This window comes from Delphinapterus leucas, chromosome 6 (assembly GCF_059928025.1).
Source record: "Delphinapterus leucas isolate spDelLeu-1000000601 "Yukka" chromosome 6, BTC_Dleu_Yukka2, whole genome shotgun sequence".
Taxonomy (NCBI): domain Eukaryota; kingdom Metazoa; phylum Chordata; class Mammalia; order Artiodactyla; family Monodontidae; genus Delphinapterus; species Delphinapterus leucas.
Window position 1 is genome coordinate 116,283,403 of NC_143134.1, and position 27,433 is coordinate 116,310,835.

The window sequence follows — 27,433 nt, forward strand, 5'->3', positions numbered from 1 at the left end:
CTAGTCTATCCTTCCCCAAAGATATATTCCTTCTTGGGTTCCCAACCTGATGTTCCAATTTGGCTGTCATCCTGCCTGGACCCACGTAGATGCCCCCATAGCTGGTAGTAGCGTTATTGTTAACCTTCCTCCAGAGATGATTTTCAAAATATTTGTCAGTATGGCATATGCACCAAGCCAATCAGAAAAGATACAGACTGTACCTGTGCATAACTTCTGAACATTAATTCTAACTTCCTAGGCTTATGTTTCTGCTCCCTTTCTGGCCTCAGATGATTTTCATGACTTTCTCGCAAGGTTATCTATACATTTAAAAAGTGTATTTTCAATACTTCTCCTAGCAATTTTATATATTTTGTTGCCGTTATATTTGGAGATATGTAGTCTATAATATTGCTAGAAATAAAGTCCAAGTAAGTTTATTAGGCTCATGCAACAAACATCCAGGAGTAAGCAGTCCAAAGCTGAGACTGTAGTTTAACGTCATTTGAGACCTAGGTTCTCCCAATCTTTCTGCTTTGCAGGCCATGGCAAAGCACTTAAGGAGCACACTCAACTAGAAATCCTAGTGGACTCCGTAAAAACAAAAACAAAATAAGCAAACAAGAACTTTTCCAGAAGGCCCACTCAATGACTTCTATAATACGTAATATGGGCTAGAAGTTGGTCACATGCCTATGCCTAGTCCAACTACTGGCTAGTGAGAATGAGTTTACCACGAAGAGTCTGGACCAATTATGTCATTCCCTCCAGTTGGGGTGGAGCTTCTCATAGGGGTTCCCGGCATAGTGCTTGCCACACAGAGGGCACTGGTCCTTTCATTGAACACTTACTGAGCATCCACTACGAGCCAAAGGCTCTGTGGAGGCACAAAAGGATTTGACACAATCTCTGCTAGACAAACTGAGATAGGTCAAAGGGTTTAGGACTCGGTATCCGCTCAATTCTCAGCGGTGGCCCTAAAGTCCCTAATGCAGATTGACGTGCTCCAGGTTATACTGCGCAGCCGCCGGCTCTCTCTGAGCACGCTCCTGACGCCCCGCCCCAAACGCGAGTCCCGTATGCGCACATCACTTTCTCTCTGACGCAGCCCCGGAAGCACTGGCAGTTTTGGTGGGGGCTGGACCGGGAAGCGTTTCCGGGGGCGGGAGGCGCAGGCTGAGGCGGTTGCGGCGGCGACGGCTGGAACGGGCCTGGCGCCGGTGGCGGCGGAAACTATCCCACCGGTGGGCTATGTGAGCGTCGAGGACTTGGCAGGTATGTCGGAGTCTGGACAACGGGTAGCAAGGGGGCAGGAAGGGAAACCGGAGAGGTATAAGGGCTTCTCTGCAGGTCGCGGCGCGCGCACCGCTGGCACCGCCAGGCCCATTACGCCGACCGGGATGCTGAAGCCGCGCGCGGGCCGTTGGAGTCCCGGCACCCCGGGTTCGACACCTACTGTCTCCGGCCAGCCCGGCGCGCGTACAGCGACCCGAAGGCCCCTGAGGCAGCATTTCGTCCAAGGTCACCCCGCGGCGGCGGACCTCAGCGGGCCAGAGCGCTTAGAGATCCTGCCCCCCCGTCAGTCCGCCCGCCGGCCTTTCGGGGGCGCCGGGTAGGCGCGGCTTGGCGGCCTCGGAATCGAGTCAAGGCCGGGAGAAAGACTACACCGGGACTTCGCTGATACCTGCCTCTGTTTACCTCTGTGTTTCACCTTTTTTGTTGTGTGTGTCACCTGTGGTCACCTGCCCTTTTTGCCTCTCAACTCGGCTCCTGTCAACTTCGTATTTCTCTCCACTTTGGCTCTCTCGAACCCATCTCTGAGTATCTGGACCCTGTCTTTATTTCTGTTTCCATCTTGCTTCTGTGTCTCCTGACCCTGTGTTTACCTTTTAGTCCTTAACTTTCATTCATGGCCTGCCTGTCGGTCCAGCTCTTTGCCCATCTGTGTTTCTCTCTCTCTCTCTGCCAATCGTGTGTCTTTCTGTCTTGTTTTTGCCTCTCCCAACTGGGTTTTTCTGGGCGAGCCTGCCCTGACCTCTGAGCCATGGAAGGTGACTCATGACCCTGTGAAGCTTCCTGCACGGGTGACAATGTCAGCGACTAGACTGCCGTCTGACCTCAACTCTGACAGGTGTCGCCCAACCGAAGTGTCAGGGTGCAGGAGCTCCTGGAGGACAGAGAAGGCCATCTCAGGGCCAAAGTAACTGGATGAATCCTTGCTTTTTCTTACCGTGGTTTTTCAGGCCTGCCCAGCTCCCTACTTTCCCTTGCTCCATCCACATGGCCTCCAGGGTTCTAAAGAGCCTGCTTTCTGAGTTACAGCTGCTTAACCAGGCCTGTCTCCCGGCTAAGGAAGGGTCTGAGATCCTCTGCCCCTTGGGGCTCATGGAACGGTAGCAGAATTTCTGGGAGAGCTGTATGCTTAGTTCAGATTGTGTCACTGTGTACAGTTAAATTATGAGAAACATAATAATTTGGGGTTCTTCATTCTTTGCTTTACAAAAGTATTCACCGGAGAAATAAGCCAGAGAAATAAGCCAGACACAAAAGAACAAATATTGTATGAGTCCACTTATATGAGGTATCTAAAATAGGCAAATTCATGGAGACAGAAAGTGGAGTATAGTTTACCAAGGGCTGAGTGGTAGGAGGGAGTGGAGAGTTCAATGGATACAGAGTTTTAGTTTGGGGCTATGAAAAAGTTCTGCAAATGGATAATGGTGATGGTTCCACAACAACATAAATGTACTTAATGCCACTAATTGTACACTTTAAATGGTTAAAATGGTAAATTTCATGTTAGGTATATTTTTACCAAAAAAAATTGCTAAGTGTAGATTCCTGGAACTAACAAGCGCTATGAAAAATGTGACTTTAAAAATTCATTCTGTAGCTTTTAGGAACATTTAGTTGAACTTACGTTTCTTGATGCCTGCTCTCCATAGCCAAGGTCCTTAGAAAAAGAGTTTGGTTGAAAGAATTTAGTTAAAAATTTCTACTTGTAGCAGGTTCCCACCCTGGCTGTCCCTCCATATTCATTGGATTCAGTGCAGGACTCTGTTACACAGGCAGAAAATTTGAGGAAGATTTTAACTTTTCACATGAAGAAAACTCTTAGGGTTGGAAAAATAGTCCTTTTATTATAATAATGAAAAGTTGTGTTATTTTCTTGTGTGTTTTCTGATGGGGGAGGCCTTTGTTTTATGTTCTCTCATCTAAGTTATCGGTTTGTTTGTAAGCCAGTTTATCAAGGTTTCTTATAAGGTGTAGCAGTTGAATTACTACCATATTGAATCCTAGATACCATCGATTATTTTATGTACCACCAAAGGAAGAGAAAACACTGCCAATTAAGCTATTACATATGCTTCTTTACATTTTTTTTTTTTTTTTTTGCGGTACATGGGCCTCTCACTGTTGTGGCCTCTCCCGCTGCGGAGCACAGGCTCCGGACGCGCAGGCTCAGCGGTCATGGCTCACGGGCCCAACCGCTCCGCGGCATGTGGGATCCTCCCGGACCGGGGCACGAACCCGCGTCCCCTGCATCGGCAGGCGGACTCTCAACCACTGCGCCACCAGGGAAGCCTGCTTCTTTACATTTTTAAACTTATTTAGACTTTATTTTTTTTGGTTGTGCCGGGTCTTAGTTGGGGTGGGTGGGCTCCTTAGTTGCAGCATGCGAACTCTCAGCCACGGCATGCACGTGGGATCTAGTTCCCCCACCAAGGATTGAACCCAGGCCCCCTGCATTGGGAGAGCAGAGTCCAAATCACTGCACCACCAGGGAAGTCCCTAGACATTTAAAAATGATACTCTAGTGTATGTGTAAAAAGAAGAAAAGTGAAATAAATTGGTTAAAGTGTTCATTAACCTTCTTAACCTTCCTACTCTTGAATACTTTTCAATTCAGGGTTGCATCCGTGCTTTTCCACAGTGTCATCTTTTGTGCCATCAGAAACGTTGATGAGGCTCTCGGGAATGCTCTATCATTGTCTTAGGCAGAGACAACTGTTATAACTTCCACCTGGACATCACATCTTGATTTCAGAAATTTAAAAATGTGAAAAAAATGTGCCTCTTATAATCAGTTGAATATAGTTCTATATTATTTTCATGAACTTTTCCTTTTTACCTTATTTATGTTTGCAATTAGAATAGAAAGAGATTTTTGTCTTATTTGTAACATACTGAGGAAAAAACTTTTATTTTGTTGGTATGTAGAACATACATATGGGCAAGTGCTGTTTCTTCCTTCTGCTTTCTTGATTGAGCTTCTTATCCGGAATTCTAATGAATATGAGGGTGCAGTTAAAAACATTTCCTTGGCTTTATTGTAAGGTAATGGCAGGATGACTGATAAGTGGGGAGTTAGTGGTTAGAACAATAACTTCTCTTTTGAATCTCAAAGAATTTACCACAATGGACCATTTGCCCTGATGTTGTAAAATAAACATTCAGCTGTGGCATGAATCAAACTTCACAAAGTAGGTAGCTTGTTTTTTAAAAACCCTAAAATAGGTTTTACTAAGTTCTTTGGCTACAGTGTTCCAATTAGAAAATATAGGGGTATTGATTGATAATGGTCTGGAGGCCAAAAACACTTTTGCCAAGGATAGTTTAATTCTGCAAAATTACATAGGTATCGACCAGTGTTGGTTTCCTATTTTTGACAGATGTACCATGGTAATACAAGATGTTAACATTAAAGGAAAACTGGCTGACAGTCATATGGGAACTCAACATTTTTTGCAACTTTTATGTAAAACTAAAATTATCCTGTAATTAAAAGTTTATTTAAAAAATACAAAGGCAGAAGCTAAGAAGGTGCAGAAACAAAGCTAATCAAAAAATATCAATTGTGATTAATTTTCTTTCTGCTACTCACCCACAAGTATAGTATTTATTAGCAAAGCACTGGTACACAGTGAATAGCATCAGCATCTCTTACATTTTCAACGTGATTTTTCTTTTCAGAAATCAATGTGATTTTAATTTGAAACAAAACTAAGAAATGGGTTCCTCTTCCTCGTTCATTCATACTGCTTTTTGATGGTCATGGCATAAGGAACTTTATCCCAGGAATACAACTTTGCATTAGGTAAGCTATAAACTTGCTAAAAATGCAGTGTTTTAAATTATTTACTAAAATGGTTTCTTTTTCAGTAAAAAATAATAATGTAGTTGTATTTAATTGCCCTAGACCGGAAAGGTTCTTTTACTTCTCTTCTGAGGAGTATATATTGCACATTTTTTTTTTTTGCGGTACGCGGGCCTCTCACTGTTGCGGCCTCTCCCATTGCGGAGCACAGGCTCCGGAAGCGCAGGCTCAGTGGCCGTGGCTCACGGGCCGAGGCGCTCCGCGGCACGTGGCATCTTCCCGGACCGGGGCACAAACCCGCGTCCCCTGCATCGGCAGGTGGACTCCCAACCACTGCGCCACCAGGGAAGCCCTATATTGCACATTTTAAGGCCAATCACTGCCATACTTTGTACTGTTAGAGCATTTAAATTCCAAGAAATTTTCTGCTAAGTGATGGTTTTTTTTTAACTTAGAAAAACATTAGATTTGGAATTACGCTTCTGTTTAAATCCTGACATACCACTTCTGAGATATGTGGCCTTGGACAGATCTTTTAACCTTCTTGAGCTTTAGTTTAACTCGTGAGTGTGATGATACAGGGGTATTGCCAGACCCAAGTTTACATAGTCTGCTTTGTGAACTGTAAAGCATTTGACTTAAGTATTTTTGTACGCATGGGGTGTTGGTATTATTGTACATTTGTGCCAGTCTAGAGATTTACTAAAGTAATATTTACTGTGTTAAAATGTGCTCTCTACAGTAAGCATGCAAATTACCATGTGCCGTGATTAAGAAATCTCTGGAGGGCTTCAAGAAAAGTCACTCATGGGTTGGCTTCCCTATTATATTGTTGTCCTCTGTGTTTTTAGGATATGTAATTGGTATTTAAATAGTGTATAAAACTTGACATACAGTTCCTCAGCTGAATAATAAATACAGGCTGCTTTTAAACTTGTCAGAGTTGGAAGGGATCTTGGAGGTCATCTAGTTCAGTGATTCTTTTTATTATTATTAATTTATTTTATTTTGGCTGCGTTGGTTCTTTGTTTCTGCGCACGGGCTTTTCTCTAGTTGCGGCGAGCTGGGCTACTCTTCATTGCGGTGTGCGGGCTTCTCATTGCAGTGGCTTCTCGTTGCTGAGCGCAGGGTCTAGGCATGTGGGCTTCAGTAGTTGTGGCATGCAGGCTCAGTAGTTGTGGTGCACCGGCTTAGTTGCCCCGCGGTATGTGGGATCTTCCCAGACCAGGGCTCAAACCCGTGTCCCCTGAATTGGCAGGTAGATTCTTAGCCACTGCACCACCAGGGAAGCCCTCGTTCAGTGATTCTTTAATATTTACCCTTTGTCCTCTGCTTTTAAAAAAAGCCAGATTATCTTAGTGAACAATGGAAGGAGTTAGCTGGGATTGGTATGTTTGTTTTAGAACTGTTAGTATTGGATTTTTTTTTTTTTTAACTTTGCAAGGTGACATATAAAATTGCTAGTACTTCATTAAGTCTGAAGATGGTGAATAATTTGCTCTGGAGTTTATGAATGTGTTGTACATTGTAGATTGTTTCAGGTATTTATTTGTGAAAATACTCATCTTTACCTTCCATACTGTCTCATCTCTCAGACTGTATTGGGCCTGAGCAAGTGTTTTGAATTTAAATTCCAGGTTCACTGCTTACTGGTTATATGACCTTAGGCAAGTAGTTTAGCCTCTTTGTCTATTTCTTATTCTATACAATAGGAATAAAAATCTATCGAGTGGGTTGTTACGAGGATTAAATGAGAATACAAAAAGTGCTTTGCACAGTCTTTTACAATACATGCGTTAAATACATGGTAGATGCTGTTACCTCTCCTACTAATTATGACATTTTCCTAGTTACCCAGTTGGGATTGGTAACTACTTTACCTTGCATCCCTCTGTTTTTTAAAACTGCTTTATTGAGACATAATTCATAGGTAGTTAAGAGGTTTTTTTTAGTATATTTAATGGGTTGTATACCCATCACCACAACTTAATTTTAGAATTTTTGTCTCCCCTTTAAAAAAAAAACCAATTTGCAGTCACTCCTCGCCCTGTAGTTCCTTGCAGCCGCTGATTTACTTTTTGTCTCTGGATTTCCCTCTTCTGGACATTTCATATAAATGAAATCACACAAGATTTAGCCTTTTGTGTCTAACTTCTTTCATTTGGCACAGTGTTTCAAGGCTCAGCCATGTTGTCGTATCTATCAATACTTCATTCTTTTTTATTGCCGAAAGAATGGCATAATACATATAGTATGTAATAAAATGGAATAATATTCCATTGTATAGGTATACCACATTCTGTGTATCCAGTCATCAGTTGAGGACATTTGAGTTGGTTCCACTTTTGGGCCATTATGTATAATGCTGTTATAGACATTCATGGATAAGTTTTCTGTGGACATTATATGTTTTCATTTCTCTTGGGTATATACCTAAGAGTAGAATTGTTGAGTTACGTGATAACTCTGTTTAACTTTTTGAGGAGCTGCCAAACTGTTTTCCAAAGTGGCTGCCCCATTTTACATTCCCACCAGCAGTGTATAAGGGTTCTAATCCTTCCATATCCTCTCCAACACTTGTTAGTGTCTGTCTTATTTATCATAGCCATCCAAGTGGGTGAAAAGTGATGTCTCATTGTAGTTTCGATTTGCATTTCCCTAATGAATAATGATATTGAACGTCTTTTGTATGCTCTTTTGTATATCTTCTTTGGGGAAATGTCTATTCAAATCCTTTACCCATTTTTCAATTGGGTAGTCTTTTTATTATTGAATTTTAATAGTTCTTTATGTATTCTGGATACAAGTTACTTATCAATTATATGATTTGAATATATTTTCTCCCATGTTGTAGGTTATCTTTTCATTTTCTTTTTTAATAGATCTTTATTGGAGTATAATTTCTTCACAATACTGTGTTAGTTTCTGTTGTACACCAAAGTGAATCAGCCATATGCATGCATGTATGCCCATTATCCCCTCCCTCTTGAGCCTCCCTCCCGTCCTCCCTGTCCCACCCCTCTAGGTCATCGCAGAGCACCGAGCTGAACTCCCTGTGCTATGCTGCTGTTTCCCACTAGCTAATTATTTTACATTCGGTAGTCTTTTCATTTTCTTGATAGTATTATGTGTACCTTGGGCTACTCTTGCATCTTCCTGCCTACCCAGTCAGTTAGTCCCATCAATTCTGTTTTCCATACCCACTGTTACTTTCATTGCCTCAAACCTGGAGCATATTTACTGAAATCTTAGAATTGACCTTTGTTTCAGACTCGCTCCTGCTTTAAGACCATCAACATATTATCCTTTCTGAACATATTTCACAGCATGTCACACAGAAGTTTTCAGTGCTGCCTCCAGTGCCCACATTTAAAGCTCAAACTCAGCCTTCAGCAGGATAGTACCAGTCATTCCTTCCAGATTTATCTCTCACCACTCCCTGTCACTTGTAGAAGGAAGCACAGGTAATGATGTACGTGCCACTAGCAGTGGTCTTGAATGGAAAAGAGCTTTTGAGAGGACCTTCTGGTGGTAATTTTATCATAAAATAGGATCTTGCCCTCAGTGTGATGGTACTAGTAACTCAATTTTTTCAGTGTGTCACACATAATACACTCAACCTACAAGAGATTAAAATAAACCAGAATGCCATGTGGTTTATAATGTTTCTTTCTGTGTTAATAAGTGATAGGCTTACAGTTTTTTCTTTGTTGTCCAGTTTTGATAGCACGGTTTTATAAAAAATAATTAGCAAATTTTCTCCTATCTTTGTTCCCTTTCTCCCTTCTTCCCCCTCTGAAACAGTTTATATAGTATAGGAATTAGTTTCAAAGAATTTTCCCGTTGTGCTTTGGGCAGTCATTTGATTATGTTTTATCATTTCTCCATAGTTACTGATCTGTTAGATTTCTATATTTTTCTATAAAGTTTTTATCAATGAGACTTTAAAATTTATTAGGGGAAAATTGTTTTCTATTTTAAAGTTTCTATCATGTGATTATATTTCATTTCTTATTCCTAATTTTGTGAATTTGACATTTCTAGATTTATTATTGTGTGATCACTTGTAATCAAATGAGCTCATGTATGCATTTCTGCTTTGGGGGATTTATTGATGCTCTCTGTGGCCACTTATGATCATTTATGTAAATGTCCTATGGAAACTGAAAAAGAAGATGTATTATTTGTAGGATACAGAGGTTGTATGTTTCAGTTAAATTAGCATTATTAATGATAACCAGTCTAAACCTCTAGATCCAAATTATCTTTTGCCTTATTGATTTATTAAAGATTAAAAGAGGGACATTTATATTTCTTACTATAATTATGTTTCTGTCACTGTTGTGTTTTTTTTTTTAAAACTGTACTACGTTTACACATAGAAGTTCGCAAGTTAACCCTCATGTGAATTATAGAATTCATCAATTATCAATAAACTTTCACCTCATTGGATGCTTTTTTTTTTTTTTTTTTTTTTAAGATTTATTTATTTATTTATTTTTGGCTGCGTTGGTTCTTCGTTGCTGTGCGCGGGCTCTTTCTAGTTGCGGTGAGCAGGGGCCACTCCTCGTTGTACTGTGTGGGCTTCTCATTGCGGTGGCTTCTCTCTGTTGCTGAGCACGGGGACTACGTGCGTGGGCTTCAGTAGCTGTGGCTCACGGGCTCTAGAGTGCAGGCTCAATAGTTGTGGCGCACGGTCTTAGTTGCCCCGTGGCATGTGGGATCTTCCCGGACCAGGACTCAAACCTGTGTCCCCTGCACTGGCAGGTGGATTCCTAACCACTGTGCCACCAGGGAAGCCCCTCATTTGATGCTTTTTACATTGAATTTACTTTGATATTAATATTGTCTGAAATTTTTTTGTTTTCATATACCTGTTCTTTTTACTTTTGACCTTTTTTGTGATGGATTCTATTCACTTTCCTATATCTAAAAAAGTACTTCACCTTCATTTTGAAAGATATTTTGATTGGGTATAGAATTCTAGGTTGACAGTTTTTTCTTTCAGCACTTTAAAGATGTCTACTGTCTTGCATTGTCTCCTTTCTTCTGGCTGGCATTGTTTCTGACAAGAAGCTTGCAACCTTTCTTAACCTTTGGTCCTCTGTACACAATGAATCCTTTTTCTCTGGCTGCTTTTAAGATTTTCTCTTCGTTACTAGTTTTCAGTGATTTGATTATGATATGCCTTGGTATATAGTTTTCTTCATACTTCTTGTGCTTGGGGTTTGTCAAGCTTCTTGGATCTGTGGCTTTATAGTTTTTATCAACTTTAGGAAGATTTTGGCTGTTATTCAAATAAATTTTGGGCTTTATACCCTCCCACTCCTTCAGAGACTCCAATTTTGTGCCTTGAAGTTGTCCCACAACTCACTGATACTCTTTCCCCCCTTCCTGTTTTCTTTTTTTTTTCAGCTTTTTTCTATTTTAGATTGTTTGTGTTGCTGTGTTTTCAAGTTCACTAATCTTTTCTTCATGTTAATTCTTTTGTTATTCTCATCCAGTGTTTGTCTGTAGAAGTTCAATTTGGGTTTTTTTGTTTTCCTGTCTACCTACTATGCTTAATTTTCCTCTATTTTCTTGAACACATGGGATGTAGAATTTTCTACCATTTGTATAAGTTTGTCATTTCTGGTTCTGTTTCTGTTGATCAGTTTTTTCTTTTTTCTCTCTCCTTAATATGGGTTATATTTTCTTGCTTCTTTGCATCCCAGGTGATTTTTTTTTTTTAATTGAATGCCAGACATGAATTTTACCTTGTTGGGTTCTGGATTTTTTATATTATGTAAATATCCTTAAGCTTTGTTCTGGAACACAATTAAGTTATTTGGAAATATTTTAATCCTTTTGAGGCTTTTTTTAAAATTTATTTTTAGTTGCGTTGGGTCTTCATTGCTGCGCACAGGCTTTCTCTAGTTGTGGAGAGTGGGGGCTACTCTTCGTTGCAGTGTGCGGGCTTCTCATTGTGGTGGCTTCTCTTGTTGTGCAGCACAGGCTCTAGGCACGTGGGCTTCAGTAGTTGTGGCACGCAGGCTCAGTAGTTGTGGCACATGGGCTTAGTTGCTCCGCGGCATGTGTGAGGCTTGTTTTTAAGCTTTGTTTAATGGGACCAGAACCGCATTTTGTCTAGGGCTAATTTGTCCCCACTGCTGAGGCACGACTCTTCTGAATACTCAAGGCTTTACACTCAGGCAAGTTTTCTTCTATTAAATATTTTATTTGATTATTCCTTCTACTCCATTCGTTTTGTTATTTCTTTCAAGGGCGCTAATTAGCCATATGTTAGATCTCTATTCTCTGTTTTCCTGTTCTGTTATCTTCTCCCTTGCTGTTTTCACATTTTTATCATCCTCCTGCATAAAAGTTCCTCAAAGTGCCTTCCCCATCATTGATTCCATTTTCTATAGTTGCAATTCTTCTCCTTATTGCCTGTTTAAATTTTTGCTCTATTTTAGTTTCCTTACATCTTGTCTTTAATTCAGTTGGCTCTTTTTTTCATATCATTCTACTGTTTTGTCTTATCTTCCTTAAACTTCATTCATGGGGACTGCGTTTTCATGTTTGTGGAAATCAGTTTAAAAATGCTATCTAAACTGTACTCTTTGTTTACACTTTACTATTTTCTTGGTTATTGTAGAATCTATTTACAGACCCCATTTATTTACAGAATAAAACTATGTTGGGAAACATTTTGTTCAGGTCTGAAAATTTCCTCCTTTTTGGGAAGATTATTTTGGGGTCCTTCACTGTATACCTGAATGCTGTTATAATCAACTCTTAGCTCTTTTGCTGGAGGATGGGCTGACTGTATGGACACTAGGGTTAGCTTGAGTAGAATGGCTGGGGCTGGAGGCTAGGTCTGAGGCACTGTTAAGAGAGTTTGAGCACTTCCTTCTGTGTTGGTGAAATTGTTTTACCAGGGGCCTATTTTTGTCTCTTTGGCCCTTGGCTGGCAAAGGATGGGCTATGTTTTTGCCTCCTTCCTGGAGCTACCCTCTCATGTCAAGTCTTTAAAAATTTTCTGCTGAGGCAGTGTGCAACCTTTGGTATCCCAATGCAGACATCTCTGAATGTTGCCAATATGCAAGACCTTTCCTGTGGTCTGCCTTGGCTTTTTAGCTGCAGGCCTTCCAGATGAACAGGTATCTGTTGGTCCTTTGTCAGGATTACTGCTACCAGAATTGCCTGGTTGCTAAACCAGGTGGAATTGCCAGGTCAGTGTCTCCCTTTATCCTGGCCCCATCTCCACTATATCCTTAATTAAAATTTGTTGCATATAGATAACTCTGATCCCAACTTTTCAGGCTAGCTTTTCTGTATTTCTTAGATTTTTTGGTTAGGATGTAGTAGATGGGAAGAATGATATGCTGCTCTCAAGTCTTCCTCTTAACCTGGTGACACCAAAATTTATAGTGACAGGATGCATAACTTTAGAGTATACCAGGCTCCCGCCTCTGAATTCCTCTTGGATTTGTAATTCTTTTGTGGTACTTTTATCAGGCTTTGCATTGAATAACAGGGTTGTATGCGTGTTTTTTATCTCCCTACCAGATTATAAGCTCTGGACAGTGACATTCCTTCATCATCTTAGAAATCTCCCACGGTACTTTGCATATAGTGTTTTATGTTGTGGGGTTTTTAAAAATTTTTTTTAGTGAGTTAATTACTTTTATGAAACTCTTTAACAATTGAAATGGCAACTGTACTATTAATATAGGTCACAACTGCCTGTGAGTTTGTAAATATTGCTTATATAGCAGGAAAACCTGTAGGAGAGGGGGAATATGTAGAAATGCCACATTCACTCAAATTTAATGGTAGAGGTCAGATACTTGCTAAATTACAAAGACTGTTAACCACCTTGACACAGTTAAAAATAAAGTTACATGACTTTTTTTCCAGTTTTTTTTTTTTTCATGTGTGGTAAAAAATAAGTATCATTCAGGGGGCTTCCCTGGTGGCGCAGTGGTTGAGAATCTGCCTGCCAATGCAGGGGACACGGGTTCGAGCCCTGGCCTGGGAGGATCCCACATACCGCGGAGCAACTAGGCTCGTGAGCCACAACTACTGAGCCTGCGCGTCTGGAGCCTGTGCTCCACAACAAGAGAGGCCGCGATGGTGAGAGGCCAGCGCACCGCGATGAAGAGTGGCCCCCACTTGCCACAACTAGAGAAGGCCCTCGCACAGAAACGAAGACCCAACACAGCAAAAATAAAATAAATAAATTAATAAACTCCTACCCCCAACATCTAAAATAATAATAATAATAAATATCATTCAATTTGCCACTTTAACCATTTTCAGGTGTACAATTTAGTGACATTAATTATACCCCAGTGTTGTGCAATCAGCACCACTTTCTAGTTCCAAAATATTTTCATCACCCTAAATAGAAACTCTATCCATTAAGCAATAACTCCCCATTTCTCACTCACCTGAGCCCCTGGTAACCTCTAATCTACTTTCTCTGAATTTGCCTATTCTAGATATTTCACATAAGTAGAATTATACATTTGTACTTTGCGTCTGGCTTACATAAATGTTTAGCATGTTGTTTTAGTGTAACGTTTTCAGTGTTCATCCATGTTGCAGCATATATCAGAACTTCATTCCTTTCTGTTTGTGCTCTCTATGTGTCTTTTCAGTATAATTGATTTATAATATTGTTAAAGTCCTCTATTTCCTTATAGATCTTCTGTCCTATTTTTCTATCCATTATCGAAAGTGAGGTAATGAAGTCTCCACCTGTTTTGTAGATGTGTATGTTTCTCTCTTCAATTCTGTTAATATATATTTCTTTTGTTAGGTGCATATATGTTTTGTTTTAAATTTTTATTTATTTATTTATTTATTTATGGCTGTGTTGGGTCCTTGTTGCTGTGCGTGGGCTTTCTCTAGTTGTAGCGAGTGGGGGCTACTGTTCATTGCGGTGCGTGGGCTTCTCATTGCGGTGGTTTCTCTTGTTGTGGAGCATGGGCTCTAGGCACGCGGGCTTCAGTAGTTGTGGCTCGCAGGCTCTAGAGCGCAGGCTCAGTAGTTGTGACGCACCAGCTTAGTTGCTCAGTGGGATCTTCCCGGAACAGGGATTGAACCTGTGTCCCCTGCATTGGCAGGCAGATTCTTATACACTGCCACCAGGGAAGCCCTAGGTACATATATGTTTTTAACTGTCATGTATTCTTGATAGAGTGATCCTTTTTGACTTAAAATCTATTTTGTCTGATAATAATATAGTCACCACACCGCTCTTTCTGTTTCTCTTTGCATGACATACCTTTTCCATTATTTTACTTTCAACATCTTTGTGCCTTTGTATCTAAAGTGAGTCTCTTATAGACAACATATAGATAAACCATGTTTTTTAATCCATTCTGCCAGTCTCTTGCCTTTTAATTGGAGAGCTAATCCATTTACATTTGAAGTAATTTACTGATAAAGGAGGATTTATTTCTACCATTTATTTCTAGCTATCTTCTGTGTATCTTACATGATTTTTGTTCCTCAACTCCTCCCTTACTGCTTTTTAATTGAGATGTTTGTTTTTGTATACAGTTTTGATTCCCTTCTTTCCTTTTCATGTATATTTTTAGTTATTTTCCTAGTAGTTACCTTGAGGTTTACAATTAACATCTTAAACTTAGCTAGTTTCAATAGTATATGAACACTGTGCTCCTCTACATCTCCATCCCTCCCTCTTCATTATTGTCACTGATTACATCTTAATACATTGTGTGCCTGATAACATAGATTTATAATTATTGTTTTATTCATTTGCCTTTTAAATCATTCAGGAAAAAAAGAGGAGTTGTAAACCAAAGGTATAATATCAGCTCTTACATTTACCTATGTTGTTACCAGTAGTCTTTATTCCTTCATATGGCTTTGAATTACTATCTAGTTTTCTTTTGTTTGTTTGTTCGTTTTGCGGTACGCGGGCCTCTCACTGTTGTGGCCTCTCCCGTTGTGGAGCACAGGCTCCGGACGCGCAGGCTCAGCAGCCATGGCTCACGGGCCCAGCCGCTCCGCGGCATGTGGGATCTTCCCGGACCGGGGCACGAACCCGTGTCCCCTGCATCGGCAGGTGGACTCAACCACTGCGCCACCAGGGAAGCCCTCTAGTGTTCTTTTATCTCAGCCTGAAGGACACCTTTATCATTTCTTGTAGAGGAAACCTATTAGTAACAAACACCCTTAGCTTTTGTTTATCTGGGAATGTCTTAATTTCTCCTTCATTCTTGAAAGGATAGTTTTGCGGGTGTAGAATTCCTGGTTGACAGATCCTTATCCTAGCACTTTAAATATGTCGTGCACTGCCTTCTGAGTGCTGTGGTTTCTGATGAGCAGTTAGCTGTTGGTCTTACTGAGGATCCCTTTTGTGTGATGAGTGGCTTCTTTCTTGCTGCTTTCAAGATTCTCCATTGTCTTTGGCTTTCCACTGTTTGACTTAACAGTGTATCTCATGTGGATCTCTTTAATTTTATCTCCTTGGAGTTAAGCTTCTTGGATGTGTGAGGTTTATGTCTATCATCAAATTCAGGATGTTTTCAATCATTATGTCATTTAATATCTTTTCTATTCTTTTTTCTCCTTCTGAGACTCTGATTTGCATGTTGGTATATTTGGTTTTCCATAGGTACTTCAGATTGTGTTTCTTTTTCTTCATTCCTAATACTCCTCAGACTGGATATTTCAATTGCTTTACATTTGAGTTTGATGAATTTTTTTCCTTTTGCCTGCTTAAATCTGCCATTGGACTCCTTATTATGAATTTTTAATTTCAACTTGTATTTGTTTCCTTGGTCTGCCATAATAAAATACCACAGGCTAGGTGACCTAAGCAACAAAAATTTATTTTTTCAGAATTTTAGAGGCTAGAAGTCTGAGATCAAAATGTTGGCAGATTTGGTTCCTCCTGAGGCCTTTCTCTTTGGCTTGCAGGTGCCAACTTTTCACTGTGTCTTCACATTGCACGCATGCCTGATGTCTCTCTTTCCAAATTTCATTTCTTAAAAGAATACCAGTCAGCTTGGATTAGGTCCCAACCTAACAACCTCGTTTTAATTTAATTACCTTTTTAAAGGCCCTAAATCCAAATATAGTCACATTCTGGAGTACTGGGGATTAGGGCTTTAACATAGGAATTTTGGAAGGATACAACTCAGCCCATATTACAGCTCTTACACTTTTCAGCTCCAGAATTTCTATTTGGTTACATTTTATAATTTCGGTCTCTTTATTGCCATTGTTCTCCTGATTTTCTTTAGTTCCTTGTCCATAGTTTTCTTTAACAATTTGAGCATATCCAAGACAGTTGACTTTAACAGCTTTGACTAGCACTTAACAATGTCTGGAATTCTTCAAGGATAGTTTCTAATTCTTTTTTTCCTGTGAATGTACCGTATTTTCCTTTTTCTTTGTATACTTAGTAATTTTTGGTTCAGAACTGGATATTTTTAGTATTCTAATGTGGTAGCTCTTGGAATCAGATTCTTCCCCTCCTAGGGGATTTTTTTTGTTTCTTGTTGATGGCTGCAGTTGTCTATATGGTGATTTTTTTCTAAACTGTTTTGCAAAGTCTGTATTCCTTGTTGCATGTAGTCACGGAAGTTTCTGTTGCATTATCTATGGGATAGGCTGTGTCCTGACAGAGATTTCCTTAAATATTTGGGCCCAAAGAATGGGGAGTGGTGTTTGTATTTTAAAATCTTCCGATGGATGCTACTGGGAAAACCACTGCAGCCTGAGGGGGCCAAGAAAAAGCTTGTGTGGGTTGGCCAGACTGGCCAAGATGCAAAACCCCAAATTTTTGGACAGTGTTGTTCTTGCCACCCTGGCATCAGCCAAGCACTCTTGGAAATTGGGCCACTGTCCTACAAATTGTGGCAGAGCCGAGGAATGGGGATTATTGCTGGTTTGCAGCATGCTGCTCTCTTAACGAGGTTTAGCAGCTTCTTCTTTCATCAAGCATTGCATTGGTTGCTGTAAGTGTCTGATCAGATTCCAGAGTTCAGAAATGGTTTATTCTGATCATTTTAACAGTTTACTAGCTGTTTTAGTGGAGGGATTGACACCTAAAGCTTCCTACTCCACCATTTTCTCTAACATCGCTTATGGCGTTTATTTTTATAGAACTGTTTTTAAAAGCCTTATCTCGGTCACATAAAATTCCACAACAGATATTTGAAATCTTGAGGAAAAGATGAGTTATTCAGTAAATAGTGTAGGAAAAACAGCCTTGCCATTTTGGAGGGGAAAGGAAAAACTGGATCCTAACCTTCTCCTTATACCAAAGTAAACTCTTTTTTTTCTTTTTTTTTTTGTGGTACGCGGGCCTCTCACTGCTGTGGCCTCTCCTGTTGCGGAGCACAGGCTCCGGATGCGCAGGCTCAGCGGCCATGGCTCACGGGCCCAGCCGCTCTGCGGCATGTGGGATCTTCCCGGACTGGGGCACGAACCCGTGTCCCCTGCATCGGCAGGCGGACTCTCAACCACTGCGCCACCAGGGAAGCCCTGGGTAGGAATTTTTAAAGGATGTATATGATTTATTCTGATATATGTGCAGAGAAGTTTCTAGAATATACAGGAGTTTGTTAATGGTGATTTCCTTCCGGGGGAGGTGGGGGACTAGGAATAAATGATGGAGAGATTTTTTTTTTTTAACATCTTTTTTGTAAATTTTTTTATGCGTGTGTTTTATTCCCCCCTTCCTTTTTTCAAATAGCTATGATCAAAATTCTTTACTGATGAGATAAGAGAATCCAGATGTAGTTCTCAGAATTTACATACCTCTAGTCTATATACATTTATGTAGTTAACTTTTCCTTTTGAAATTACAAATACCTAAATAATTTATTTCCTGGTCTTATTTTTTTGTTTGTTTTAAATTATTATGAAATGTTTTAAGAGCTATAAACCATAAATTAATACTTCATTCTAAAAACACTGCCTTACCTCTTAAAATTATTAATGACTAATCTGGTATTTTAGCATCTTCTTAGAAGAGGCAGTGATGTGATAGGAAAAATAGCATAGGCTTTGGAGTCATAGAGACCTAGATTTCAAATTCCAGCGTAATAAAAACTAGCTTTTATTTTAGCCTTAGGAAAGTTACTTGAAATAGTGAACTTAAGAATGTCAGTCCTCTACGTTTGCAGGGTCGTTACAAAGATTAGGTGAAAAAAGATGTACAGTTCCTGGTATTGGGTTGGCCAAAAATTTCCATGTTACAGAGAAACCCCAACAAACTTCGGCCGACCCAATATATAGTAATTACTCAGGAAACATTAGTGTCTTCTCTTGGCATCTCTCCCTATCTCTGAAAGATAACTTTCAACCTTTGTTGGGTTATCTGCTTCTTTTATCTCATACTTAGAAAATCTGGTATTTAGCAATGTTTAGATATGGTATTAGACCTAGGTGACAAATAGCACCAATAAATCTTTTGAGTTTTCTGGTTTGTTTTAATTTACTATGGAATTATGGGGCCTGAGCATGCTGCAGAGTTCATCTCGTTGATCACTCTAGTTAGGAATTGTCTCTAATGCTTGACTAATCCCACAAAATATGTTTATAGTAATGCCACAGGCAATCCCTTATTCTTTGTTATAACTTTATTTTCAGATTGAGTTCATTCAGTAACAGGGACGGTATTTACTATCCTCTTTGTTCTATAACTTTTTAAACAATTTGGAGATCACCCGATAGAATACCTTGCCTTGCCATTTCGTTCTGCTTCACATTATGAGAAGCTCTTAAAGGGCTTAAATGCTGACAGCAACTAGAGAAACCCATATTGTTTGGGACCTAGGCGAGTTCACCCCTGTGGTGCTGAAGGACCAAAGGCCTGACTGTTCTGGCCCCACCTCTTCAGCCCCCTGACCCCTTAGTGGGTTCTAGCCTGGTGGTTTCCTTTCACTTCCTTGCAGTTACCATGATCATTTCTGCCTGAGAGCCTTCACATGTGCTTTTCCTTTTTTCCACAATTCCTTCCTCACCCCAGCTTGTCAAATATGGGTTGAACCTGAGGCCTCTTAAAAATTCTGTCGTTTGGAACAGGTATTGTGTTTGTTTTGACTAGAAATATTTACTTTGTTTTACTTGAGATTTATATAGCTTACAAATATCTCTGGATTCTATTTTCCCACTCATAGACACAGGCGGTATCAAGCTTTAATACCATAAAGAATGGTGGCTCGTTCCTGCTTTTGGCACACTCGCACCTGCAAGCCTTGCTCTGGGGAATGAATGCTCCACCCACCATGCCCACAGGCCAGGGGACTTTATGGAACTGTGGAACTTGTCTTAGTTTTCTTAGTGATCAATAAGTTTCTCTTTGGGCTGGAATTAGCACTAATTTTTCTTTCTCTTGTAGCACCAAACACGATTTGTGATGAAATGGAGCCTGGAACAAATTCTTTTCGAGTAGAATTTCCTGATTTTTCCAGCACCATTCTGCAGAAACTGAACCAGCAGCGCCAGCAAGGACAATTATGTGATGTCTCCATTGTTGTCCAAGGCCACATTTTCCGAGCACACAAAGCCGTTCTTGCTGCCAGTTCACCCTACTTTTGTGACCAGGTACTCCTAAAAAACAGCAGGAGGATTGTTTTGCCTGATGTGATGAACCCCAGGGTGTTTGAGAACATTCTCCTATCAAGTTACACGGGACGTCTAGTAATGCCTGCTCCAGAAATTGTTAGTTACTTAACAGCTGCAAGCTTCCTCCAGATGTGGCATGTGGTAGACAAATGCACTGAGGTTTTAGAAGGAAACCCTACAGTCCTTTGTCAGAAGCTAAATCATGGCAGTGACCACCAGTCTCCCAGCAGCAGTAGTTACAACGGCCTGGTAGAGAGCTTTGAGTTGGGCTCTGGGGGCCATACGGATTTCCCCAAAGCCCAGGAACTGAGGGATGGAGAGAATGAAGAGGAGAGCACCAAAGACGAGCTGTCATCTCAGCTCACCGAGCATGAATACCTTCCTAGCAACTCGTCCACAGAGCATGACCGGCTAAGCACTGAGATGGCGAGCCAGGATGGGGAGGAGGGGGCCAGCGACAGTGCCGAATTCCACTACACCCGGCCCATGTACAGCAAGCCCAGCATAATGGCTCACAAACGCTGGATCCATGTGAAGCCTGAGCGCTTTGAGCAAGCGTGCGAGGGCATGGATGTGCATGCATCCTACGATGAGCAGCAGGTCACAGAGTCCATCAACACCATGCAGACAGAACACTCGGTCCAGCCCTCGGGAGTGGAGGAAGACTTTCACATCGGGGAAAAGAAAGTGGAAGCAGAGTTTGACGAACAGGCTGATGAAAGCAATTATGACGAGCAGGTGGATTTCTATGGCTCTTCCATGGAAGAGTTTTCTGGAGAGAGGTCGGATGGGAATCTCATTGGGCACAGACAGGAGGCTGCCCTAGCAACAGGCTACAGTGAGAATATTGAAATGGTAACAGGGATTAAAGAAGAAGCTTCCCACCTAGGATTCTCAGCCACCGACAAGCTGTATCCTTGTCAGTGTGGGAAAAGTTTCACTCACAAGAGTCAGCGAGATCGACACATGAGCATGCACCTTGGTCTTCGGCCTTATGGCTGTGGTGTCTGTGGTAAGAAATTCAAAATGAAGCATCATCTCGTGGGCCACATGAAAATTCACACAGGCATAAAGCCATATGAGTGTAATATCTGTGCAAAGAGATTTATGTGGAGGGACAGTTTCCACAGGCATGTGACTTCTTGTACCAAGTCCTACGAAGCTGCAAAGGCTGAGCAGAATACGACTGAGGCTAACTAAAAACAGGGTCTGGCCCTTGAGTGGCAGGCACAAAAATAAACTATGGTAATTATGCAAATCTGGGCACAGATGATGCGTGCTACTTGCTATTATGAGAGAAGCTTAAAAAAAAGGAAGATATTTCTGAAAGACCAGCTCTAAGTAGGCCAATTAAAAAATCTTAATTCTTCAAATTTGTATGTTCCAGGCCTGGAGTGGGTAATGGGGATAAGTTAGCCCACCTCACACCTGGCAAGGTAAACCTTCAGGCCCATTGTGAATGAGGCAGGTGGACTTGGTGATAGAGACACCTGCACTTGGAATTGGACTCCAGCCCACCAGTTCCATTTCAGGTGGCAGCAGTTTTTGATCACTCATTATTACAAGGTCATATTGGAATTTTATTTTGCTCTTACTATAGATACTTAGGTAATGTGGGTTTGTTTTGGTAGCTGCTTCACTGAATGAAATGCTACTTATGTAATAGCTACAGATAATGTGATTCCTAGGATACTAAGTTGACTAACAGAGCTCTCTTACCTGGGTTTATTCTTTCTAAAGGGTATTTTAACCAAAACTATGGAGATACTAAGAGGGTGACATTCTAAGTAAGAAACAAATAACTTATGGTACAAGCTTCAAATTCTGTAAGATGCCACTGTCACAATGTGTTTCAGACTCTTGATAAGTCAGAGTTTTATATTTTAGTACTAACATTTAGTTTAAACAACTGTTTGTAATTGTAATTCTCTAGGGTGCCAGACATAGGTATTTCTAACTGGTTTGCTGTCCCAAATCCTGTTTAATTGTAGCATCCACACAGTGGGATCTGCTCTGTGGCTAGTAGACATCTAGCCTGCTTTGACTCTCTGACCACGGTACCATTGGCTGCTCCAGCCGATTCACTCTGTCTTAGATTACGGTGCTTCCTGAAGAGGTCAGTCAATGACCACAGTTACTGGGAAGGAGCCAGAAGTCACGGCTGAGAGTTACCTGTGAACTTCAGGAGCTAATAGAGTGCTACAGTGACACTCCAACTGTCAGACTGAGAGTAGCCAAGTAGCAGAATTTTGAGTGTCAGGTTATACTTGGGTGGGGCAAGTTGTGGGGTACAATTACCCAAGAAAAGAGGAGTCTTGAAAATACACTGGTGGGGGAGATACTCGTAGAGGGGTACACTGAGCTAATCCTCCTGGCTCTTTAGGAGTGCTGGAATGTGTTTTAAAAGGCAGAAAGAAAGAGTCCTAATTTTAGGAAGTAGTCCACAGATTCATGCTCTCGTATTATAGATAAAGCTGCGTAAGTTTACAAGTCCACATAGCTATATCTACCAAAAAAAACAAGAAAAGCAGCTATTCTGAGACCTTTTCTGAGGATCACTCAGAGGTTTTAGGTTAAAAAAGCATGTTCAGGATGTTTTAAGCTGTGTAACATACCTGAAGTTGTCACCAGGGTAGGGACAGGGTGCTACTGTTATGTTAACTTTTCCGTAAACTTACCGGCTTATTATTTCTTAGTGGAAACTTTTTTTCCTTAAAATAAAAATAACTTTTCTTGGATTTGGGGTGAAGTTTTGTTCTAAAAGTTTGGCTTTGCTCTAAAGTGAGAGACTTTGCTGGCAATGGCCTCTGATCCTCAAGCTCCTACCATCAAGGCATTTACTTGTTAAACGTTGTTTGGAAAGGGGAAAGAAAGACTTACTTACCAGTTAACTCTTGTAATCGAGGTTACAAAACAGGGATGTATTCATTAACACTGTATCATTCTCGATATATAAAAAGCACTTTGTATTTAAAACTTTATTATAAATATATATATATATTGATTTTTTAACCTAGAAACTAGATATTACCTCTTGGTTGTTTGCCACGTTAATATCTTCTTCTCTTAGTGTTGAAACTTCACCAGTTAACAGTCATCTCTGTGTACCTAACAGAGAATATAGAAGTGACTTACAATCAAGCTCAGTTGCTCCTTCTCTTTTTCTCACGTTAGAAGCAGTGGGTTTTAGGTAGGATCCTAGCCTTTATATGTGAGGAGAAATTGTTGTATTACTCCTACTAATTTCAGTACTAAGGCAGTGAAGTCATTTTGTTCTGCCAAAAGCTGATCACCCTCTCCCATGGTTATCAGCAAACCATTTTCTGCCTCTTTGGAAGGTTTGATGTGCTGGTTTCTATTCAAGATTCTATTCAAATGAATGTTGGGACACTTGGGAAGAAGAGCCTGAGAGGTAAAATAAAAATATTCTGGAAAAATCATGGTCCTTCAATTATGTTGAGATCAGCACAGCACCCCGTCATGAGTAATGGTGAGGAAGAGCTCTTGTTCAGCCAGGACTACTGGGCAGCTCTTCGGTGGTAGTTTTGGAAGCAGTCAGTTGTGCTGGGACTTATTTAATGTGTTATGAAGAGAGGGATATCTTTTATTGAACTCCTTATATGTACATCAGCTACTAAATGTAGAATATAAAATGTAAGTTCCTCACATCTGCAGTTTTAAGCTTTTTATGATAGTGGGGTTTTTGTAAAAATTAGAGTTGCTAATCAGGTCAGCCAGAGCCTGTGAGGTGGCTGGGCATCTGAAGTGCTGGCCGTGTTCAGAGAGGCGGGGGGAAGGGCATTGCCTTAGTTTGGATGTTAAAAGTTAATGTTTATAAACTTTGCTTTTAGGATTAGGAGATCATACTGTATTACTACCTTTTTTTTTTTTTCCTGCCCACCCTGAGTTGGATAGTCTCTCTCCTTACCCTCAGTACAGCTTTAGAAAATCTTTATCCTTCCCATTGAGTTTGGATAGCAGGGGGTTAACATTTCCAAACAGTCTTTCAGGGATCTTGTCAATGGCCTACAACCAAGGTATTTGTCCCCTACTTTGAGTCTTAACTGTGGTTTTTCTCCATTCCCAGTGGGACAGGGCTTCAAGGCACCACCAGTGGTATTTAATATTAGTACTTATGCTATGCCTTTAATTTTAGAAACACACATTGCAATAATCCACTTGGTAAAGTAGGTATCACCGTCTAACTGAGGAAGGACTACGATAGCCTTTCCTCAACTGTGGAGGGTTGTCCTCTGGCACTCTCGGACCCCAGCCTGTTGATTCTGATTTCTAGATCTCACATTCCTCCAGTCTCTTCTTTTGGCCACTACTTTCAAAGAATCTGCCCAAAAGGGTCTCCTCCGTTCTAGTGGGCATTTGCTGAACTAAATTGACCCTAAGCTGACTTCTAGCTGTTTGGGAAAGCTGCTTAGTCTCAGTGGTCTTCCCACGGAGGCACACACCTCCTCAAGCTGCTGTAGAAGTGAAGTTGGGGCAGAGCAGAAGCAACAACACCATGCTTTCCCTGAGGAAGAGGATTTGCTGCAGCCCCCTGGGGGAGGGTGGAGAGGATGCCATCCCACCAAAGCCAGGTGTTTGCTTTTATAAGGTCTCCGATAATTAGGAATACTGAAAACCAAGCAACATATATCCGCGGCCTCACCCCCAGCCGTCTGTGCCACACTAATTTTGTGATTTAGGTTGCTTTCATGGGTGACTAACTTTATTCAGTGAAACCAGGGTGTGTGTTTGTTTGGGTTTTTTCTTTGCTACTTATGTGTTTAAAGGTACATGTTTCTTATTTCAAATCTCTACTGATAGTGCCCTATGGGAAGATGCTGGAACACATTTTGCAAATGTGACTTTTTTTTTTTTTTTTAGTTTTGCTTGAAGCCTGTGTCATAATGTCAGTTGCTGCTGCCTTCTTTCCTTTTATGAGGTTCCCAATGTTTCTTCTAGAAAATTACTTTATTTATGCAAGTCAGGTGACTCTTAGACCACAAAACCATTTGATGATAAATAGATTATCATTAGGTGCATATCTTATTGATATTTTGTGAAATGTTATGCCTGTGTTGCAAAAGTTGAATAGTTTTGTCTTTATATATTGCTGTCTTCAGTGTACAGCATGGTTTTACTTAATTGAATGTTACTGTTTAATATTTTCTTCTTATAGAAGAGACCACGGCCTTTTGTATGACATGTTTTAATAAATGTTATCTGTCAACTTTGTAAAAGTTTTGTTTTTCACTGTGGATATATGACCACATATCTTTGTTTTCATTCTGGCTTTTGCCACCTGAGAATAAAAGTTATATCGTGGCCTTTTGACAAGTAAATGCCAAATAGACAGCCCGATCAAATGGCTAGCGAGTGATCATTTGCTGTGTCAGGTATTTATGACGATTAACTCACTTAAACCCCCACCAGCCCCATCAGGGATTTAGGTGTGCTGGTTATTCTGTTTGCTCCTCCAGATTCCCTCCGCACCTTGTGCTTCGCTTTGGAGGCTTGCCTCTATGGACCCGTCCTTCTGGCTTCTGGTTAGGATCTACCAGAGACACGCTGGGAGGAGCTTGGCGGATGGGAGGAGAAAGAAGGCGGGGCATTCACTCTCTCGGCTCCTTTCTGCCAGGTGTGGGTGGACAGCAGATGGGCTCCTCTGCCAAGGCCCCAGCTCCTGTCAGGCAGCTTCAGGGCTGGGTAGCAACACCCTTCCCTTGTCCTTTCAAGCTGAGGGTTGGTCTGACTCCCTGTTTTGCCGGCCCTCGGGGGCTTAAGTGTCCTCATAGGAGTTCCTTAACCCCCTGCCCGTACCCTTTGTAAATAGTCCCTTATGAAACTCTCCTCAGTCCCCCCAGCTGAGTATGGATCTGTTTTCCTGCCAGAACCCCAGATGATGCCTTGGGTATACTCGTTTCACATGTGAGCCTGCTGTGAGTCAGAGGAGGTAGGTCTGTTACCAAACGTGGTTCTGCGACTGTGGGGTGGAGCTGAGATTCAAAAGCAGGATTTCTGGCTACAACACACGGAGGTGGTTTTTCCACTGCTCCGCAATGCCTCCATGCTCTTTAGTTGGGTCTCTGCTTCACCTCACTTTCCCCTCCCCTACTCCCCTCCCTCTCCCCCCTGCCCGCCAAGAAAACCCTCAAGAGGCAGCAATAGTGCTCTTTAAAAGTGCCGCAGGCACTGTGGGCCCCACGTATTTCCTAACAACAGCTCATTACCAGAGACACTGCTTGTTTTAGACCAAACTTAACCATCTTCCCACACAAACCTTCTGTTACCACTGTTTGTTGTGAGGGGTTTTTTTTCCCCTCCCCACTGCTGATTTTGAAGCCAGCTACAGATTGCCTCAGCTAGCTTAGCCATTCTCTGTATGGGAAGAAGTCCAAAAGAACCATTTCTGGCCTTTTTTTGAGGTGGGGCCGGTCCACCCTGACCAAGGGCAAGCAGTTCAGGTGCTGCAGCATGGTGACCCCTCCAACCCCTACTTTTACCCTTCCTGGGTACCCTGCTGAGGCCTCTGGTTACCTGCAGTCCAGCCCACCTAGGAAGCAGGTTTTCCCATACAGCTCCTGCAGGGGCAGAGACCTCTGTGTGTGAAGATGAGAAGCACCGTATCTTATTGGGAGAAAGGAAAAAGATGAAGTGGCCCATTTGTATTTGGGAACAGAAGTGGGGTGGAATGTGAGGGGTGTTATCCAGATGGAGCATGTAAACACCTGTGCAGTTTATTTAGATTTCCTCATAGATCAGGGACTGCTTCCCACCAAACCACCGAAGCATTTGTTGAGAACGGTCTCCACGCCTGGGCACCTTGGAGGGTGTACAGCTCCAGAATTTGCCCACAGTCAATGGACCAGTGAGCAGGTCAGCAACAGGAAATGAGGTAAGCTTGTTGAGCTTATTCTTTCTCAGTGCAGAACATGAAAGATAAGAACTCTGTACCCTTCCATCTCTATCTTGTGTTCTTTTTAAGAAAACTTGCTCAGTGTCCTGTGTTTAGAGTATGGTGAATGAAGATAGGAACAAATGGCATTTTTTTCCCATAATGAGAAATCAGAAGGGGAGTGAAGGTGGAGAGAGAAGTCTTATAGTCTTTTTCTGAACTGGTTTTACTAGTTCGAATCAAAACAACCATCTGATTTTATAATCTTCTATCACTTTCTTGTCCCACTGCAAGTAGCTTGATGCCATTACAGGAGAGTCACAGCTGTCCTTCAAGGGAGTATGTGGGCGCTATAAAACCAAGATAGTTCATAAGCAGTATTGTAGGTAAATAAACGTTATAAAAATAGTGGCTTTTAGACCGTAGAAATTGTGCGTTCTATTTTTTTCTTCCTCATATTCCAAAATAAAACAGTACTAAAGCCATTAAATGTTTTTATAACTTAATGAGATACTTGGTACTCCCCAGAGTATAATAGCCTGTCTAATATAATAGCTAACGTTTATTGAGAGAGGCTAAAGGCTGCCTCTAGAACTGCCCCTGTCTTGTTAATTTGGGGTCATCCATGCTGGGATAAAAATCTCACTTGTTAGGGTTCTTTGAAAAGCTCCTCAGCTGCACAGCACTCCACTCATGGTGAATGGACGCCAAATCTGTAAATGCTCCTAGAATTCCTGCAGGATCTGGCTGAATAGAAATTGAAGGCTTTAAAATGGTAGCAGTGACCTTGAACCAGACTAGAAAGGATTACTTTTTTACCTCATTTATATAGTGTGTCATGATGTGTGAAATATCTTTTGTCT

At 41.2% G+C, this 27,433-nt stretch overlaps 1 protein-coding gene across 4 annotated transcripts; it reads left to right on the plus strand.

Moving 5' to 3' along the window:
* Positions 1-1,118: 1,118 nt before the first annotated feature.
* ZBTB43 (zinc finger and BTB domain containing 43) lies at positions 1,119-22,416 on the plus strand. 4 transcript variants are annotated; one of them, XM_022578721.2, is made up of 3 exons: positions 1,151-1,257; positions 4,957-5,080; positions 19,452-22,416. In XM_022578721.2, exon 3 carries the CDS (start codon positions 19,475-19,477, stop codon positions 20,876-20,878), a length of 1,404 nt encoding a protein of 467 aa, XP_022434429.1. In that variant the 5' UTR covers positions 1,151-1,257; positions 4,957-5,080; positions 19,452-19,474; the 3' UTR covers positions 20,879-22,416. The 4 variants fall into 4 exon arrangements, with proteins under 4 accessions (XP_022434430.1, XP_022434429.1, XP_089769898.1 ...); XM_089913772.1 differs by lacking the exon at positions 1,151-1,257 and adding an exon at positions 1,266-4,466; XM_022578722.2 differs by lacking the exon at positions 4,957-5,080 and having other exon boundaries at positions 1,119-1,257.
* The last annotated feature ends 5,017 nt before the right edge of the window (positions 22,417-27,433 follow it).

Bases quoted from the DNA above. Each gene is read 5' to 3' on its own strand.
- ZBTB43 (XM_022578722.2), top strand. From the start codon at position 19,475: ATGGAGCCTGGAACAAATTCTTTTCGAGTAGAATTTCCTGATTTTTCC.